At 59.2% G+C, this 17,943-nt stretch overlaps 2 protein-coding genes across 2 annotated transcripts in view; one reads left to right on the top strand and one right to left on the bottom strand.

Annotated features, from left to right (window-relative positions):
• Positions 1 to 17,943, bottom strand: part of LOC119564877 (immunoglobulin superfamily member 1-like) — a 967,916-nt gene that overhangs the window by 628,957 nt on the left and 321,016 nt on the right. The window lies entirely within an intron of this gene.
• The window catches only part of LOC119564866 (immunoglobulin superfamily member 1), a 999,687-nt gene that overhangs the window by 871,962 nt on the left and 109,782 nt on the right, over positions 1 to 17,943 (top strand). Inside the window, exons 16-20 of the mRNA XM_043534608.1 lie at positions 4,008 to 4,292; positions 5,518 to 5,808; positions 8,566 to 8,850; positions 10,035 to 10,325; positions 12,775 to 13,059. Of these exons, the coding sequence (XP_043390543.1) occupies positions 4,008 to 4,292; positions 5,518 to 5,808; positions 8,566 to 8,850; positions 10,035 to 10,325; positions 12,775 to 13,059 (1,437 nt within the window). The remainder of the gene's footprint in view (positions 1 to 4,007; positions 4,293 to 5,517; positions 5,809 to 8,565; positions 8,851 to 10,034; positions 10,326 to 12,774; positions 13,060 to 17,943) is intronic.

Raw genomic sequence — 17,943 nt, 5'->3', positions numbered from 1 at the left:
TCCTGAGCAGGTGGTAAACTGGCAGCCACCCTTGCCTGGGCCGTCTGCCCCTCGTCCAGCTCGGTCCCTCCCCAGTTAACCATGGGTAGGTTGGGTCTGCTCAGTCTGTCCCTGAGCCTGGAGCACTGGGTCCGTACGTGGCCTCTCTGGCCACAGTGATAGCGGCTCAGGTCACGTTGGTCCCCTCGAGCGGGTCGGAGAGGCCCGACGCCAGGCATTCCCCTTTGGAGGGGGTTCTCCCTATTTCCCCTCGTGGGAGGTCCCAGGGTGACTCTCTCTCTGCATCGGGGGGGAGCCTGTTATTTTGGGACTCCTCCCGGCTACCCCCTGACCGACTGTTCACAAACTTTTTTGTAAGTTGCAATTTTTGAACAAAAAAACTTCAAATCCAGACTCCAGCGAGAAACTGTTGAATTGGAATTCATTTGCAAATTGGATACAATTAACTTAGATTTGAATAGAGTGTGAGTGGCTAAGTCATTATGCAAGGTAACCTATTTCCCCTTGTTTTTGCCTAACCCCGCCCCCATCCTCAGACGTTCTTGTTAAACCCTGGATTTGTGCTGGAAATGGCCCACCTTGATTATCATACACATTATAAGGAGAGTGATCACTTTAGATAAGCTATTGCCAGCAGGAGAGTGGGTTTGTGGGGGGAGGTATTTTTTCATGCTTTGAGTGTATAAAAGATCTTCTACACTTTCCACAGTATGCATCCGATGAAGTGAGCTGTAGCTCACGAAAGCTTATGCTCAAATAAATTGGTTAGTCTCTAAGGTGCCACAAGTCCTCCTTTTCTTTTTGCAAATACAGACTAACACGACTGTTTCTCTGAAACAGTCCCAGGGGTTAACCGCCCCCTGAAACCATCTCTCTCTGAATCTTCAGCATGCCTGGTCCCCGTCAATCCCCCTTCGTTTTACTGCTCCCCAGTCACTTACTGCAGGAAGCGCCGTTCACGGGGTGCAGTACATCCCACCTCTACCACCAGTTGTCACAGAGTGTGGGGGAGTCCAGGCCCTGCACCCCTCTTCCTGGGATTCACTGAGACTCTCAGCCAGCCAGTAAAACAGAAGGTTTATTGGACAACAGGAACACAGTCCAAAACAGAGCTTGTGGGTAGAACCAGGACCGCTCAGTCAAGTCCTTCTGGGGGAGCAGGGAGCTTAGACCCCAGCCCTGAGGTTCCCTTCATTCATCCACCCAGCCCCAAACTGAAAACTAAACCCCCCGCTCCCAGCAGGCTCTCTCCTGCAGCCTCTGTCCACATTCCTGGGCAGAGGTGTTACCTCCCCCTCCCCCTCCTGGCTCAGGTGACAAGCTCTCAGGTCTCCCATCCCCAGGGCACATTCCCAGGTTAACACTCCCCCCTCCCTGCTGTGTCACATTGTCACACCAGACCCCTGGGGCTGGGTGGGACAGAGAGATGCTCCCCCCCCCTTTGCATGCTGGAGCGGGGAGGGGCTCAGGCTGGCTCTGATGCAGTGAGGAAAGCAGCGAGCTCGCTGCCTACCCCCACTGGGACAGCAAGGGCAGCGCTGAGCACAGTGGGAGCTGAGACCCCAGCTGAGTGGGGGGAGACACAGGCAGGGCAGGGGATCTGTTGGGAGTGGCAAGGTGCTGGGTAAGGAAAGTTTGGATGAGCCTAGGCAGCCTTGTGAGCTGATGGCTGTGTCTAGTCAGCAGGGTGGGAAGGCGCGGAGAGTGGAAGATGAGTGTCCCTGGACCTCACCTGTTACCTGGGTGGAGAATTGTGACGGTGAAGGAAACGTGCCTGGGTCTGTCAGGGGTATTGACTTGCCTATGGAGGGAGGTACCTTGATCTCCAAGCAGTTATCTGTGACCAGCCTTGTGTGCTGGAACAAGGGGAATGAGATCCCAAGCTGTGTGTCTGGTAAAGAAGAAAGTGTGTCCTGCTCTTCTTTGTCTGTGGAGCAGACAAAAGGGGCCTTGCAGCCTATGATGATTGAGGGTTGTGCAGTTGTCTCAGAGTTGGTTCTGGATTCAGCTCAAGCCCAGGAAGGGAATGGTCCTAAGTTTGCGTCTGCTCGGGAGAATGGCCCTGTAACTAGGTCACATCCAGTTAGTGTCTATGTAAAATCCCAGAGCCCAGACAATTCAGGTGCTTGTATTTTGCCTGTTGCTAGTGTGTTGTTGGGAAAGGGTGTAGCAACTCTGTCTAATCAGGTGAGATCCTAGCCAGGGCACAAGGAGAGCATGAAGGTGATGTGATTGTGTTACCTACTAAGGGTGCGGAAACCTGTTGCAAGAAGGAAAAGATTCCTGAACTTGTGTGTGGCAAAGGGAAGGAGAATGCTTCTGACCTTTTATCTAGGAAGTCTGTAAGTTTGCCTTAAAGAGGATTGTGTAGGAATCTGCCAGATGGGCCAGAGGTAAATCTGGATGTAAGTGAGACCCAGAAAGAGTCTGTTGTTGCTCAGGAAAGTGTCCCTCTAGAGCAAACCCTAGGTGAAGAGGGTAAGAGCAGAATTTCTGTGAGGGGTGAATTGTTGCATAGAAAAGCCCCTCGGGAAAGGAATCCTCATGGAGTCTTTGCAAGCAGTTTACTGCAACTGAAGGGTGTGAAAGTGATTTAATCAAGAAAGTTTCAGTTCCTAACAGCCAGAAATTTTCTGTTGTGAATGGATCCACTGACTTTCCTGTTGAAGGATCCAGTGTGGATAGCTTTGAGAATGTCTCAGATGAAGTGAAAGCTGTTAAGAAAGTTAAAGCGTCCTCTAACCAAGTGGCTGTGTTTGGCCAGCTTGTTGGGGAGAAGATCCAATCCCAGTTTGACCCTTGGGGGTTTTGGGGTGGCCAAAGGGCACGGGCCACATAAACCTTCCCACATGCGGCCTGCGAGTCATATCAACCACCCCCGACTTAAGGGAGGGCGTGAAACTGGAAGGGCCTGGTGTAACTCCTACCAAGGAATGGGAGAGATGCTGGGACATCCATGGGAACGTTGGTAGTTTCGAACTTCCCCAGGTCACCAGCTAAAGTGACCCCGCTCAGTTCGATCTCGAAGGGGGGAGAGATGTGATGAAGTGGGACTGTTCTTAATGTTTCCTCTGAATAGTGTGGGGGTGCCTCAGTTTCCCCTGTGCAGTTCTTAAGTATCTAGGTGGTGGGATAAGGGTGTGTGATCATTGCAGAGCCCTAGAGGGCAGGTGTGTGCAGGGGTCTGGACACAGAGAATGGCTGACATGCTGTTTCCTGCCAACTGATGGCCTGGGCCCTTCCCCCCTGCAAGGTGAGAGCATAAGGGTTGGAGAACAAAGGAATCAGGTGCCCTCTTGGCCCGGGAAAGGGATAAAGCCCAGAGGAGGAGGGGCTGGAGGGAGTTTCAGTTTGGGGCTCGCTGGGGACATGGAGTGAAGGGCAGACGTGGTTATCTGGCTCACTGCCCCCCAAAAATGGACCCAGCTGAGGGGTCCGGTTCTCTGCACCTACAAACTCTGTTTTAGACCATGTTCCTGTCATCTAATAAACCTCTCTTTTACTGGCTGGGTGAGAGTCACGTCTTACTGAGAAGTTGGGGGGCAGGACCCTCTGGCTTCCCCAGGATCCCCGCCTGAGCAGACTCGCTGTCGGAAGCGCACGGAGGGGAAGAGGATGCTGAATGCTCCGAGGTCAGACCCAGGAAGGTGGAAGCTGTGTGAGCTGTTTGCCCTGCAGACAGGCTGCTCACAGGAAGGAGACTGCCCCAGAGTCCTGCCTGGCTTCATGGGGAGCAGGTCCAGAGCATGGCCCGGGGACTCCGTGACACTGGCCTGGCCTTTCTTCTGCTAGGGAGCAGAGCTCTGGACCCCTGGGGCTGGGGTTGCTCCGTGTCTCATGTTGTTAGCCCACGGCTCAGAGGAAACTGGGCCCCTGTGGAAAGGCATCCAGGAGCCCGTCCCCAGGGCTGCCAGGTCTGACCCACCACTGAGGCTGCGTGGTGAGGACAGGCCCCAGGACTAGGTGACGGGGCCTGCGTCTCACGGCCTTTCTGCTTCCCCCTGCAGAGCCCAGCTACCCCAAACCCAGCATCTCCCTGAGCCCCAGCTGGGGGGTCTCCCTGGGGGAAGCCGTGGCCATCTGGTGTCGGGGGCAGCGCCACGGCATGCGGTTCGTGCTGAATAATGAGGAACGCCATTTCCCACCTGTGGATCCGAACGGGTTGGAGGCTGTGTTTCCCATCAGCAACGTGAGCCGGGAGGACGGCGGGAGCTACAGCTGCTCCTATCACAGCAGATCAAAGCCGTCCGCCGCATCGTCCCCCAGCGACCCCGTGGAGCTGGTGGTGAGAGGTGAGGGGCCCGGCTCGGCATCCCCATTCCCAGCCCCAGCCAGACCCTCACAGGGGCTCGGTGCTAATGGGACGCTCAGAGCCAGGCTCTGCCCTGAGCCCTGACGGGATGCCTATCATAGAATCATAGAATGTCAGGGTTGGAAAGGACCTCAGGAGGTCACCTAGTCCAACCCCCTGCTCAGAGCAGGACCAAATCCCCAATTTTTGCCCCATATTCCAAAATGGCCCCCTCAAGGATTGAACTCATAACCTTGGGTTTAGCAGGCTAATGCTCAAACCACTGAGCTATCCCTCCCCCGTGGAGCAGGAGCCCCTGGAGACTCGGGGGAGGGAGGTGACTTTAACGCTGCCCCTTGTGGGTAGGAGCCGTGAGAGGCTTTTTAATCCTGTGATTCCCTCCGCTCTGTTCTCCAGGCCCCGCCCCAGGCAGTGCCCCGGCCAGAGCTGAATGAGGCAGGGGCTGCAGGGGAAGTGGTGGCTTGGTGGACACGGTGCTGGGCTGGGACCCAGGAGATCTGGCCCAGCTCCTGGCGCGGCCACAGACTCTGTGTGATGGGAGCATGTCATGATTTTCAGAAGTGTCCTTCAAAAGGGCCTCAATCTTGGGGGACCTCAGGCCCAGCGCCAGAAACCAAGATGCCCACAGTTAGTGGAGACTTCTGCAAACGCTGGCCTCAATAGCACTGGATCCCTTGTGTTAGGAGAGTACCTAGGGCCCCTGCCATGTTCAGGGCCCCTTTGTGCCAGGCGCTGCATAAACACAGAGTGAAGAAACGGTCCCTGCCCCTGGGAGCTCACGAAGGAAAGTGAATCTGACTGTGCCTCAGTTTCACTTTCTGTTGAATGGGGATAATGACACCTCCCTGCCTCCCTGGGGGGCTGGCAGGGTGACTTCCTTTCTGTGTGGGGCTCAGGTTCTGTCGTGCTGGGCCCCAGAGACAAGCCCGTGAGTGGCTGTGTGTCCAGGGCAGGCCAGATGCAGTGAACGAGGCAGGGGCCAAAAATGGGCATAGGAGGATCCCAAGCACTAGGGAGCCGTGGCTCGGTGTCTGTGGGGCTGGGAGGCCAGCTTGCAGGGCCCGGATTCTGGGTGGGGGGACTCTGGGATCTGGGAGAGAATCTCTGCCTGGGGCCCTGGATCTGCCCGTGGCTGGGGCCTGCCAGGGAGGCTGGGCTGGGTGGGTACCCGGGTCTTGTTCTCACAGCCTGTCTCCTGTGCGCAGATCCCAGCCTGCCCAGACCCTCCATCTCTCTGAGCCCCACTGGGGTCACCGCCCCAGGGGCAGACGTCACCATCCGGTGTCAGGGGCAGCGACGGGAAGTGAGATTCTTCCTGCACAAGGCTGGAGACCGGGACCCGCCGCGACACATGGACCCTGCTGGGGACGGGGCCAAGTTCCACATCCCCACCGTGGGCTGGCAGCACGGAGGGAACTACAGCTGCAGCTTCCGGCCCCCATCAGAGCCCTTCATCTCCTCGGACCCCAGCGACCCCGTGCAGCTGGTGGTAGCAGGTGAGGGGCCCGGGTCCATGTCCCCGCTCCCAGCCGGACCCTCAGAAGGTCGGCACCCAGATGGGATGCTCAGAGCCAGGCTCTGCACAGAGCCCTGGGATTTGCCTGGACAGGGAGCGGGAACAGTGTCACTGGGGGGTTCCCCAGCCAGTGGGGAGCAGTAGCTCCTGGAGATTTGGTGCCAAGGGAGGGGGGATCCCTTCCCCCAGGGGGAGCTGCAGAGCAGGGGGCCTTTCCCAGGGGATGCTCCCGCAGCTGCCCCTGCACTGGGGACGCACAGAGGAGTCTGGGCCCAGGGGCTGCCCAGCCGGCACCGTCCCCAGCCACAAACCCCCCTCCCCGGGACTGACAGTAACGATCGATTAATGCTGAGTCACGGGCGGAGGTGGATTAAGGTTTCTTGGGGCCCTGGGCCAGAGCAAGGGGGATCCCTCCCCACCCCTTCCTCCTGCCCCCCACACTATTCAGAGGAAACATTAAGAACAGTCCCACTTCGTCACACAAGGTTGTTGAGAGAGGAATGTCTCCATGCTAGCTCTGTAAGTAAACAGTATGTGGCCCAGGTCAAGATGGGGGCTCTTAACCAAGAGAGCCCAAATTGCAGCCCTCCAGACTGGAGCGCTGGGAGAAGATCCAATCCCAGTTTGACCCCCGGGGGTTTTGGGGTGGCCAAAGGGCACGGGCCACATAAACCTTCCCACATGCGGACTGCTAGTGCTATCGACCACCACCGACCTAAGGGAGGGTGTGAAACTGGAAGGGCCTGGTGTAACTCCCACCAAGGAAGGGGAGAGATGCTGGGGCATCCATGGGAACGTTGGTGGTTTTGAACTTCCCCAGGTCACCTGCTAAAGTGACCCCGCTCAGTTCGATCTCTAAGGGGGGAGAGATGTGATGAAGTGGGACTGTTCTTAATGTTTCCTCTGAATAGTGTGGGGGTGCCTCAGTTTCCCCTGTGCAGTTCTTAAGTATCTAGGTGGTGGGATAAGGGTGTATGATCCTTGCAGAGCCCTAGAGGGCAGGTGTGTGCAGGGGTCTGGACACAGAGAATGGCCGACACCCTGTTTCCTGGCACCTGAGAGCCTGGCCCTTCCACCCTGGAAGGTGAGAGCTAAAGGGTTGGAGAATAAAGGAATCAGGTACCCTCCTGGCCCCGAAAGGGAGAAAGCCCAGAGGACCCCGCCTGGGCGGACTCGCTTGGGGAAGCGCACGGAGGGAAGAGGAGGCTGAACGCTCTGAGGTCAGACCCAGGAAGGTGGAAGCCGGGTGAGCTGTGTGTCCTGCAGACAGGCTGCTCCCAGAGAGGAGACTTCCCCAGAGTCCTGCCTGGCTTCGTAGGGAGCAGTTCCAGAGCATCGCCCGGGGACTCCGTGACACCCCCCAACTGCAGCCCCAAGACCGCAGAAGCTCTGTCCCCACACCCCGGCCCAGGGCCCAGTGGGGAGTGAGGGCGGCAGCTCCGCCGCTCTTCCGGGCTCGGCGGCAATTCGGCAGCAACTGCTTGGGGTGGCAAAATTGGTAGAGCCACCCCTGGCTCCAGGAGGCCCCACTTGGCCAGGGCAACTGGGCACACAGGCCCCATAGGCCCAGTGGCTGATCCACCACTGGTTGCAGAGAGTGGGGGGCGATCGCTGTGTCGGTGTTTCAGCCCCTTTCCCCCCCCCGACAGACGCTGGTTCTGTTCCTGCAGGGGAAACCGACACGTTCACGGTCAGTGCAGCCGTGGGGAGAACCCCCCAGATCCACTCCCAAGAGCTCCCTCCCGTGCACTCACAGCCCCCCATTCCCAAGGCCTGGGGAAAGGTGGGTCTTGTGTGACTCCCGCCGGTCTCAGACTCTATTTCCGACCCCGGGGTAGGGGGCAGAGCTGCAAGGGGCCCACTGGTCAGGCTCCCTGGCTGGCCTCAGGTTGGGTGGGGCGCGGCAGGTGATCTCTCATGCAGCCGGGTCCTGAGCTACGTATGGGTGAACCCCCTGTCCCCAAGCCCCACGGGCAGGCAGTGCCATCCCTGGTAGGGGACAGACTCAGTGACAGATGAACTGAACTGGGGCGGGAGGGAGGCAGGGGTGGGGTGTCTCCCTTGTTTAACTCCTGTCTCTTGTTGAAAGCAGGGCGAGAATTTCTCACGCCCACCGTCTGGCCCAGCACGGTGATGGCACTTGGAGGAAGCATCACCATTAGCTGTGAGGGTCGGTACCCGGGCATGAAGTTCTTTCTGCTTAAAGCCGTGGGCCTAGCAGAGAGGACGCCCGGCCGGGGAACAGCAGAGCAGGGCGGGCATTTCCCAGCCAACATATGAGTTCGGGGGTGATGGGCGGAGCTGAAGGTTATAAACCTTAGTGTGTAGTAGAGACTTGTACAGTCTCCTACAAGTCAGGGGTGGGGCAGTGCACAGAACCCAGGAGTCCTGGACCGCATCCCTCCTGCTGTCACCCCACTCCCTTCCCAGAGCTGGGGAGAGAACCTGGCTCCCAGCCCTCCCAGCAGAGAAGCCAGGGAGTGAACGGACCCTGGAGACTGGCCTGGCCTGTCTCCTGGTAGGGAGGAGAGCTCTGGCCCCCAGCGGCTGGGGTTGCTCCGTGTCTCATGTTGTTAGCCCGGGGATAAGAGGAAACTGGGCCCCTGTGGAAAGGCATCCAGGAGCCCGTCCCCAGGGCTGCCGGGTCTGACCCACCACTGAGGCTGCGTGGTGGGGACAGGCCCCAGGACTGGGTGACGGGACCTGCGTCTCATGGCCTGTCTGCTTCCCCCTGCAGAGCCCAGCTACCCCAAACCCAACATCTCCCTGAGCCCCAGCGAGTGGGTCTCCCTAGGGGAAGACATGACTGTCTGGTGTCGGGGGCAGCGCCAGGGTATGAGATTCATGCTGAATAAAGAGGGACGCCATTTCCCAGCTGTGGATCCGGAAGGGTTGGAGGCTGTGTTTCCCATCAGCAACGTGAGCCGGGAGGACGGCGGGAGCTACAACTGCTCCTATCACAACAGATCAAAGCCATCCGCCGCATCGTCCCCCAGCGACCCCGTGGAGCTGGTGGTGAGAGGTGAGGGGCCCGGCTTGACATCCCCATTCCCAGCCCCAGCCAGACCCTCACAGGGGCTCGGTGCTAATGGGACGCTCAGAGCCAGGCTCTGCCCTGAGCCCTGACGGGATGCCTGTCATAGAATCATAGAGTATCAGGGTTGGAAAGGACCTCAGGAGGTCATCTAGTCCAACCCCCTGCTCAAAGCAGGACCAAATCCCCAATTTTTGCCCCATATTCCAAAATGGCCCCCTCAAGGATTGAACTCATAACCTTGGGTTTAGCAGGCTAATGCTCAAACCACTGAACTATCCCTCCCCCGTGGAGCAGGAGCCCCTGGAGACTCGGGGGAGGGAGGTGACTTTAACGCTGCCCCTTGTGGGTAGGAACCGTGAGACGCTATTTAATCCCGTGATCCCCTCCGCTCTGTTCTCCAGGCCCCGCCCCAGGCAGTGCCCCGGCCGGAGCTGAATGAGGCAGGGCCTGCAGGGGAAATGGTGGCTTGGTGCTGGGCTGGGACCCAGGAGATCTGGCCCAGCTCCTGGCGCGGCCACAGACTCTGTGTGATGGGAGCATGTCATGATTTTCAAAATGATTTTCAATCTTGGGGGACCTCAGGCCAAGTGCCAGAAACCGAGATGCCCACAGTTAGTGGAGACCTCTGCAAACGCTGGCCTCAATAGCGCTGGATCCCTTGTGTTGGGGGAGCATGTAGGGACCCTGCCATGTTCAGGGCCCCTTTGTGCCAGGCGCTGCATAAACAGAGAATGAAGAAAAGGTCCCTGCCCCTGGGAGCTCACGAAGGAAAGTGAATCTGACTGTGCCTCAGTTTCACCTTCTGTTGAATGGGGATAATGACGCCTCCCTGCCTCCCTGGGGGGCTGGCAGGGTGACTCCCTTTCTGTGTGGGGCTCAGGCCCTGTCGTGCTGGGCCCTGGAGACAAGCCCATGAGTCGCTGTGTGTCCAGGGCAGGCCAGATGCAGTGAACGAGGCAGGGGCCACAAACGGGCATAGGAGGATCCCAAGCAGCTGGGAGTCGTGGCTCGGTGTCTTGCAGGGCCCGGTTTCTGGGTGGGAGGACTCTGGGATCTGGGAGAGAATCTCTGCCTGGGGCCCTGGATCTGCCCGTGGCTGGGGCCTGCCAGGGAGGCTGGGCTGGGTGGGTGTCCTGGTCTTGTTCTCACAGCCTGTCTCCTGTGCGCAGATCCCAGCCTGCCCAGACCCTCCATCTCTCTGAGCCCCACTGGGGTCACCACCCCAGGGGCAGACGTCACCATCCGGTGTCAGGGGCAGCGCCGGGAAGTGAGATTCTTCCTGCACAAGGCTGGAGACCGGGACCCGCCGCGACACATGGACCCTGCTGGGGACGGGGCCGAGTTCCACATCCCCACCGTGGGCTGGCAGCACGGAGGGAGCTACAGCTGCAGCTACTGGCCCCCATCAGAGCCCTTCGTCTCCTCGGACCCCAGTGACCCCGTGCAGCTGGTGGTAGCAGGTGAGGGGCCCGGGTCCACGTCCCCGATCCCAGCCGGACCCTCAGAAGGTCGGCACCCAGATGGGATGCTCAGAGCCAGGCTTTGCACAGAGCCCTGGGATTTGCCTGGACAGGGAGAGGAAACAGTGTCACTGGGGGGTTCCCCAGCCAGTGGGGAGCAGCAGCTCCTGGAGATTTGGTGCCAAGGGAGGGGGGATCCCTTCCCCCAGGGGGAGCTGCAGAGCATTAGCCTTTCCCAGGGGATGCTCCCGCAGCTGCCCCTGCACTGGGGATGCACATAGGAGTCTGGGCCCAGGGGCTGCCCAGCCGGCACCGTCCCCAGCCACAAACCCCCCTCCCCGGGACTGACAGTAATGATCGATTAATGCTGAGTCACGGGCCGAGGTGGATTAAGGTTTCTTGGGGCCCTGGGCCAGAGCAAGGGGGATCCCTCCCCACCCCTTCCTCCTGTCCCCCACACTATTCAGAGGAAACATTAAGAACAGTCCCACTTCGTCACACAAGGTTGTTGAGAGAGGAATGTCTCCATGCTAGCTCTGTAAGTAAACAGTATGTGGCCCAGGTCAAGATGGGGGCTCTTAACCAAGAGAGCCCAAATTGCAGCCCTCCAGACTGGGACTGTTCTTAATGTTTCCTCTGAATAGTGTGGGGGTGCCTCAGTTTCCCCTGTGCAGTTCTTAAGTATCTAGGTGGTGGGATAAGGGTGTATGATCCTTGCAGAGCCCTAGAGGGCAGGTGTGTGCAGGGGTCTGGACACAGAGAATGGCCGACACCCTGTTTCCTGGCACCTGAGGGCCTGGCCCTTCCACCCTGGAAGGTGAGAGCTAAAGGGTTGGAGAATGAAGGAATCAGGTACCCTCCTGGCCCCGAAAAGGAGAAAGCCCAGAGGACCCCGCCTGGGCGGGCTCGCTGTGGGAAGCGCACGGAGGGGCAGAGGAGGCTGACTGCTCCGAGGTCAGACCCAGGAAGGTGGAGCCGGGTGAGCTGTGTGTCCTGCAGACAGGCTGCTCCCAGAGAGGAGACTTCCCCAGAGTCCTGCCTGGCTTCGTAGGGAACAGTTCCAGAGCATTGCCCGGGGACTCCGTGACACCCCCCAACTGCGGCCCCAAGACCGGAGAAGCTCTGTCCCCACACCCCGGCCCAAGGCCCAGTGGGGAGTGAGGGCGGCAGCTCCGCCGCTCTTCCGGGCTCGGCGGCAATTCGGCAGCGACTGCTTGGGGTGGCAAAATTGGTAGAGCTGCCGCTGGCTCCAGGAGGTCCCACTTGGCCAGGGCCCCGGGCACACAGGCCCCATAGGCCCAGTGGCTGATCCACCACTGGTTGCAGAGAGCGGGGGGCCATCCCTGTGTCGGTGTTTCAGCCCCTTCCCCCCCCGCGACAGACGCTGGTTCTGTTCCTGCAGGGGAAACCGACACGTTCACGGTCAGTGCAGCCCTGGGGAGAAACCCCCAGATCCACCCCCAAGAGCTCCCTCCCCTGCACTCACAGCCCCCCGTTCCCAAGGCCTGGGGAAAGGTGGGTCTTGTGTGACTCCCGCCGGTCTCAGACACTATTTCTGACCCCGGGGCAGGGGGCAGAGCTGCAAGGGGCCTACTGGTCAGGCTCCCTGGCTGGCCTCAGGTTGGGTGGGGCGCGGCAGGAGATCTCTCATGCAGCTGGGTCCTGAGCTACATATGGGTGAACCCCCTGTCCCCAAGCCCCATGGGCAGGCAGTGCCATCCCTGGTAGGGGACAGACTCAGTGACAGATGAACTGAACTGGGGCGGGAGGGAGGCAGGGGTGGGGTGTCTCCCTTGTTTAACTCCTGTCTCTTGTTGAAAGCAGGGCGAGAATTTCTCACGCCCACCGTCTGGCCCAGCACGGTGGTGGCGCTCGGGGGAAGCATCACCATTAGCTGTGAGGGTCGGTACCCGGGCATGAAGTTCTTTCTGCTTAAAGCCCTGGGCCTAGCAGAGAGGACGCCCGGCCGGGGAGCAGCAGAGCAGGGGGGGCATTTCCGAGCCAACATATGAGTTCGGGGGTGATGGGCGGAGCTGAAGGTTATAAACCTCAGTGTGTAGTAGAGACTTGTACAGACCCCTACAAGTCAGGGGTGGGGCAGTGCACAGAACGCAGGAGTCCTGGACCACATCCCTCCTGCTGTCACCCCACTCCCTTCCCAGAGCTGGGGAGAGAACCTGGCTCCCAGCCCTCCCAGCAGAGAAGCCAGGGAGTGAACGGACCCTGGAGACTGGCCTGGCCTGTCTCCTGGTAGGGAGGAGAGCTCTGGCCCCCAGCGGCTGGGGTTGCTCCGTGTCTCATGTTGTTAGCCCGGGGATAAGAGGAAACTGGGCCCCTGTGGAAAGGCATCCAGGAGCCCGTCCCCAGGGCTGCCAGGTCTGACCCACCACTGAGGCTGCGTGGTGAGGACGGGGCCTGCGTCTCACGGCCTGTCTGCTTCCCCCTGCAGAGCCCAGCTACCCCAAACCCAGCATCTCCCTGAGCCCCAGCGAGTGGGTCTCCCTAGGGGAAGACATGACTGTCTGGTGTCGGGGGCAGCGCCAGGGCATGAGATTCATGCTGAATAAAGAGGGACGCCATTTCCCAGCTGTGGATCCGGAAGGGTTGGAGGCTGTGTTTCCCATCAGCAACGTGAGCCGGGAGGACGGCGGGAGCTACAACTGCTCCTATCACAACAGATCAAAGCCGTCCGCCGCATCGTCCCCCAGCGACCCCGTGGAGCTGGTGGTGAGAGGTGAGGGGCCCGGCTTGACATCCCCATTCCCAGCCCCAGCCAGACCCTCACAGGGGCTCGGTGCTAATGGGACGCTCAGAGCCAGGCTCTGCCCTGAGCCCTGACGGGATGCCTGTCATAGAATCATAGAGTATCAGGGTTGGAAAGGACCTCAGGAGGTCATCTAGTCCAACCCCCTGCTCAAAGCAGGACCAAATCCCCAATTTTTGCCCCATATTCCAAAATGGCCCCCTCAAGGATTGAACTTATAACCTTGGGTTTAGCAGGCTAATGCTCAAACCACTGAACTATCCCTCCCCCGTGGAGCAGGAGCCCCTGGAGACTCGGGGCAGGGAGGTGACTTTAACGCTGCCCCTTGTGGGTAGGAACCGTGAGATGCTATTTAATCCCGTGATCCCCTCCGCTCTGTTCTCCAGGCCCCGCCCCAGGCAGTGCCCCGGCCGGAGCTGAATGAGGCAGGGCCTGCAGGGGAAATGGTGGCTTGGTGCTGGGCTGGGACCCAGGAGATCTGGCCCAGCTCCTGGCGCGGCCACAGACTCTGTGTGATGGGAGCATGTCATGATTTTCAAAATGATTTTCAATCTTGGGGGACCTCAGGCCAAGTGCCAGAAACCGAGATGCCCACAGTTAGTGGAGACCTCTGCAAACGCTGGCCTCAATAGCGCTGGATCCCTTGTGTTGGGGGAGCATGTAGGGACCCTGCCATGTTCAGGGCCCCTTTGTGCCAGGCGCTGCATAAACAGAGAATGAAGAAAAGGTCCCTGCCCCTGGGAGCTCACGAAGGAAAGTGAATCTGACTGTGCCTCAGTTTCACCTTCTGTTGAATGGGGATAATGACGCCTCCCTGCCTCCCTGGGGGGCTGGCAGGGTGACTCCCTTTCTGTGTGGGGCTCAGGCCCTGTCGCGCTGGGCCCTGGAGACAAGCCCATGAGTCGCTGTGTGTCCAGGGCAGGCCAGATGCAGTGAACGAGGCAGGGGCCACAAAAGGGCATAGGAGGATCCCAAGCAGCTGGGAGTCGTGGCTCGGTGTCTTGCAGGGCCCGGTTTCTGGGTGGGGGGACTCTGGGATCTGGGAGAGAATCTCTGCCCGGGGCCCTGGATCTGCCCATGGCTGTGACCTGCCAGGGAGGCTGGGGCTGGGTGGGTGTCCTGGTCTTGTTCTCACAGCTTGTCTCCTATGTGCAGATCCCAGCCTGGCCAGACCCTCCATCTCTCTGAGCCCCACTGGGGTCACCACCCCAGGGGCAAACGTTACCATCCGGTGTCAGGGGCAGCGCCGGAATGTGAGGTTCTTCCTGCACAAGGCTGGAGACCTGAACCCGCCGCGACACATGGACCCTGCTGGGGACGGGGCCGAGTTCCACATCCCCACCGTGGGCCGGCAGCACGGAGGGAGCTACAGCTGCAGCTACCGGCCCCGATCAGAGCCCTTCGTCTCCTCGCAGCCCAGCCACCCCGTGGAGCTGGTGGTAGCAGGTGAGGGGCCTGCCTCCACGTCCCCGATCTCAGCCACACACCCAGCCAGATCCCTCGGGGCTTCGCACTGATGGGACGCTCAGAACCAGGGTCTGTCCTGAGCCCTGGGCCCAGCAGAGGGGACACCCAGCCGTGCAGCCGGGACGGAGTCACTTGCGGGTTCCCCAGCCGGGCCTGAGCAGCAGCCACTGGAGGTTCGGGACAGAGGGAGGGGGGATCCCTTCCCCCAGGGGGAGCTGCAGAGAAGGGGGCTTTTCCCAGGGGGATGTTCCCCTGTGTTGCTCCCATTCTTGGGACCCATAGAGGAGGTTGGGTCCTGTGTCTGGGGTGGGGGGCAATTACTGTGGAAACAGGTCGTGGTGCCCAGGGGTGAGTGGGGCTGAGACATCAGGGGGAGGGGCAACCCCAGACCCACAGCTCCCGCTATGCCTCCTGCTCTGCAGGTCGCAGCCGGGAATTTGCTGGGGGATCCCAGGGGAGGGACAGGATCTGGGGGACTGGGCTGTGAAATTGGGCCCAGAGTCCTGGGGCAATAACCCCCCATTATTGGGCCACATGACATCCCCCTGGCAATAGGAGTGAGCATTAGCCAGAATTTCCTTGGTTCTTGCTTCCCCTCCCCCCACTGGGGTCTCAGGGGACCCCCTGACCCTCTCCCCAATAGATGTTCTGCTGCCTCTGGCTGCGTCCTGGTCCCCAGGGCCCTGGGAACTGCCCAAGTGTGGGGGGCAGCGGGTGATGTACCAGCCTCCCCCGCGCACTGCCTGGCTGTGTTTGGCAGTAGCCAAGATACCCCAGGGATGGGCTCACTGCACAGCAGACAGGCTGGGGCAGAGGTACCTGTGGGGGTGGACAGAGGGGTCCTATGGGGACAGGGAGCTGGGGTGGTTCCCTGCTGTGTGGGGCTAAACCCTGAGGCTCTGATTGTCCCCATCCCCTGGCGTGGTCCTGGGGTGCTGGGTGTCTCGGGAGCAGTTCATCCACCCGGGAGCCCCCTTCATAGGGGAAGCTGAGGCTCAGCCCCCTGGGGCAGCACGACATGGCCTCACCTGAGGGGTCCGGCCCGGGGGAGATCTCAGAGCTGCAGCTCCTGGAAGACCCCCAGAGGGGGGGCTGGGCTGGACCTGCTGGATGGGGTGTAGGGGGCTCCGCTCCTGGGGCAGAGCTAGCTGCTGATCTCCCCATCTGAGCTGCCAAGTGACTCTCCCCTTCCCTCTGCAGCAGCCCCCCCGGGACACCAGGATTTCACCTACGCCAACATCGCCCGACTGGCGCTGAGTGCCATGGTCCTGCTCATCATGGGGCTGATCCTGGCTGAGGCCTATTACAGCCGCCCGAGGGAGGTGCCCTAGATGAGGTGACCCCCCCCTTCTGAGCCCCTTGCTCCCCCCAGGACTTGGGCCCATGGTGACACGGGCCCCTCTAACCCGCCGTCTCTCTGTGCCCCCAGGAGTCTGGATCCGGCCGTGCAGGGAAGAGAATCTCCCCGGGGGATGAGCCGCTTCCCCTCGGGGGACTGAGATGCCAGCACAAACCCCCCTGCCCCCAAATACCCCTGCCTCAGAGAATCCCCCCCAAAACAGCTGCCGACCTGACAGCAGCTCCCCAGGATTGAACCCCCAATACCATGTGTGACACTGCACTCCATATGTTTATGGAAATATGCTTATGAGTGTAAATATAATGTAACTGGAATATTCTTTAAGCAAAAGGTCTCTTGGAAGGTATCATTACAAAACTTATGATCTACTGAGTGTGGTCATCCTATTTGTATGCAGGTATCATTCTTGTATCTAAAACTCGAAATATGACGTTAACTCTGAAGTCAATTAATGGTGGTTTAGAATCTTGATGGCCCCCATTGACTAGGACAATTGGCTGTAGATGGTTTATTTACCTGCAAGCCTTCTTGTGGACATGGGGACAGCATGTGGGTAATGAAGAAGGAGGTCTCACAGGGACATGTGACCATGTCACCTGATACTGGAATCTATCTTAAGCCTGGTGCTTTTCCATTTAGAAGGAGGGGTGGGAACCCAGAGAGAGACAAAGGAGTCCTGCCTTTGGCCAAAGCTATAAAAGGGGGTGGAACAGAACAAAGGGGGCTGCCAGACACGAGGAATCACCTAGTTACCACCTGAACTAAAACTAACAAGGGCTGTACCGGGGAAAGGATTGGGCCCAGACTAGGAAGGAGTCTAGTCTGGGAAAGAAGCTTCTTGGAACATCTCTAAGGGGGAGATTTACCTGTCTTCAGTTTCTTAATGCATTAGGATTAGACTTGCGTGTTTTGTTTTATTTTACTTGGTAATCTTACTGTTATTACTTGAAACGAGTTAAATCCTACTTTTAATACCTAATAATATCACTTCTGTTTATTAAGTAACCCAGAGTAAGTGATTAATACCTGGGGGAGCAAACAGCTGTGCATATCTCTCTATCAGTGTTATAGAGGGCGGATAATTTATGAGTTTACCCTGTATAAGCTTTATAGAGAGTAAAATGGGTTTAATTGGGGTTTGGATCCCATTGGGAGCTGGGTGTCTGGGTGATGGAAATAGGTGACCTGCTGAGCAGGGTTTGGTCAAAGCCTGCAGCTTTGTGGGTGTGGACCAGACCTGGGTCTGTGTTTGCAGCAGACTAGTGTGTCTGGCTCAGCAAGGCAGGGTTCTGGAGTCTCAAGGTGGCAGTGGAAAACGGCTCAGGGGTAATCTCAGCACGTCAGGTGGCAGTCCGAAGGGTGTCTCTCTGACTGAACCCATCCCAACCTGACAGCAACACCCCAGGATTGAACCCCGAACCCCGCGAGCACCAGCCCCCGCAGCACGAGTTAGAGGAACTGCCCCTGTGCTGGGCTAATTGGGCTCCCCGCGGAGCAGCCCCTGGACAGTGCCGGGTCCCACTCACTGGCTCTGCCAGGCCAGTCTCTGCCCAGGGCTGTCAGTGGAGAGCGGGGAGCCTGCATCTTGCGTGGCACTGGAATAATGGCACTTATTGCCCCCCCCGCTGTCCATCCCCCTCCTCTCTCTTCAGCGGGGTCCCCAAGCCCCTTTTCTCTCCCCCCTTTCTCCCTAGACTTCTCCCACCCTGTATTTCTCTTGTACAAACCCTCAGAGTTGCCCCGCAAATCTCCCCACCCCGGGGGGGGGGGGGGGGGGGCTGTGATACCGGAGCCTCCCAATGTCCCCTCCTGGTGGGTTCAGCCGACAAAAGTGAAAAAATGAGAAGTTCAGACAGCCTCACGAGAACCTGGACAAATGAAGGTTGGGGGTAAAGTTGGTGAGACAGAAAGACGGGATTTGTCCAACCCAAGAGGCCACAGGACAGACCCCATGGGCCGGGTTGGGGCCCACCTGGGACACGGGAGAAGGGGGAGAGCAGAAATCCGTGACCCAAAATTGGGGTGTC

Source organism: Chelonia mydas, chromosome 23 (genome assembly GCF_015237465.2).
Source record: "Chelonia mydas isolate rCheMyd1 chromosome 23, rCheMyd1.pri.v2, whole genome shotgun sequence".
NCBI classification, from domain to species: domain Eukaryota; kingdom Metazoa; phylum Chordata; order Testudines; family Cheloniidae; genus Chelonia; species Chelonia mydas.
Note: the sequence above shows the minus strand (reverse complement) of the source record. Positions and strands in the feature narration are given on the sequence as shown.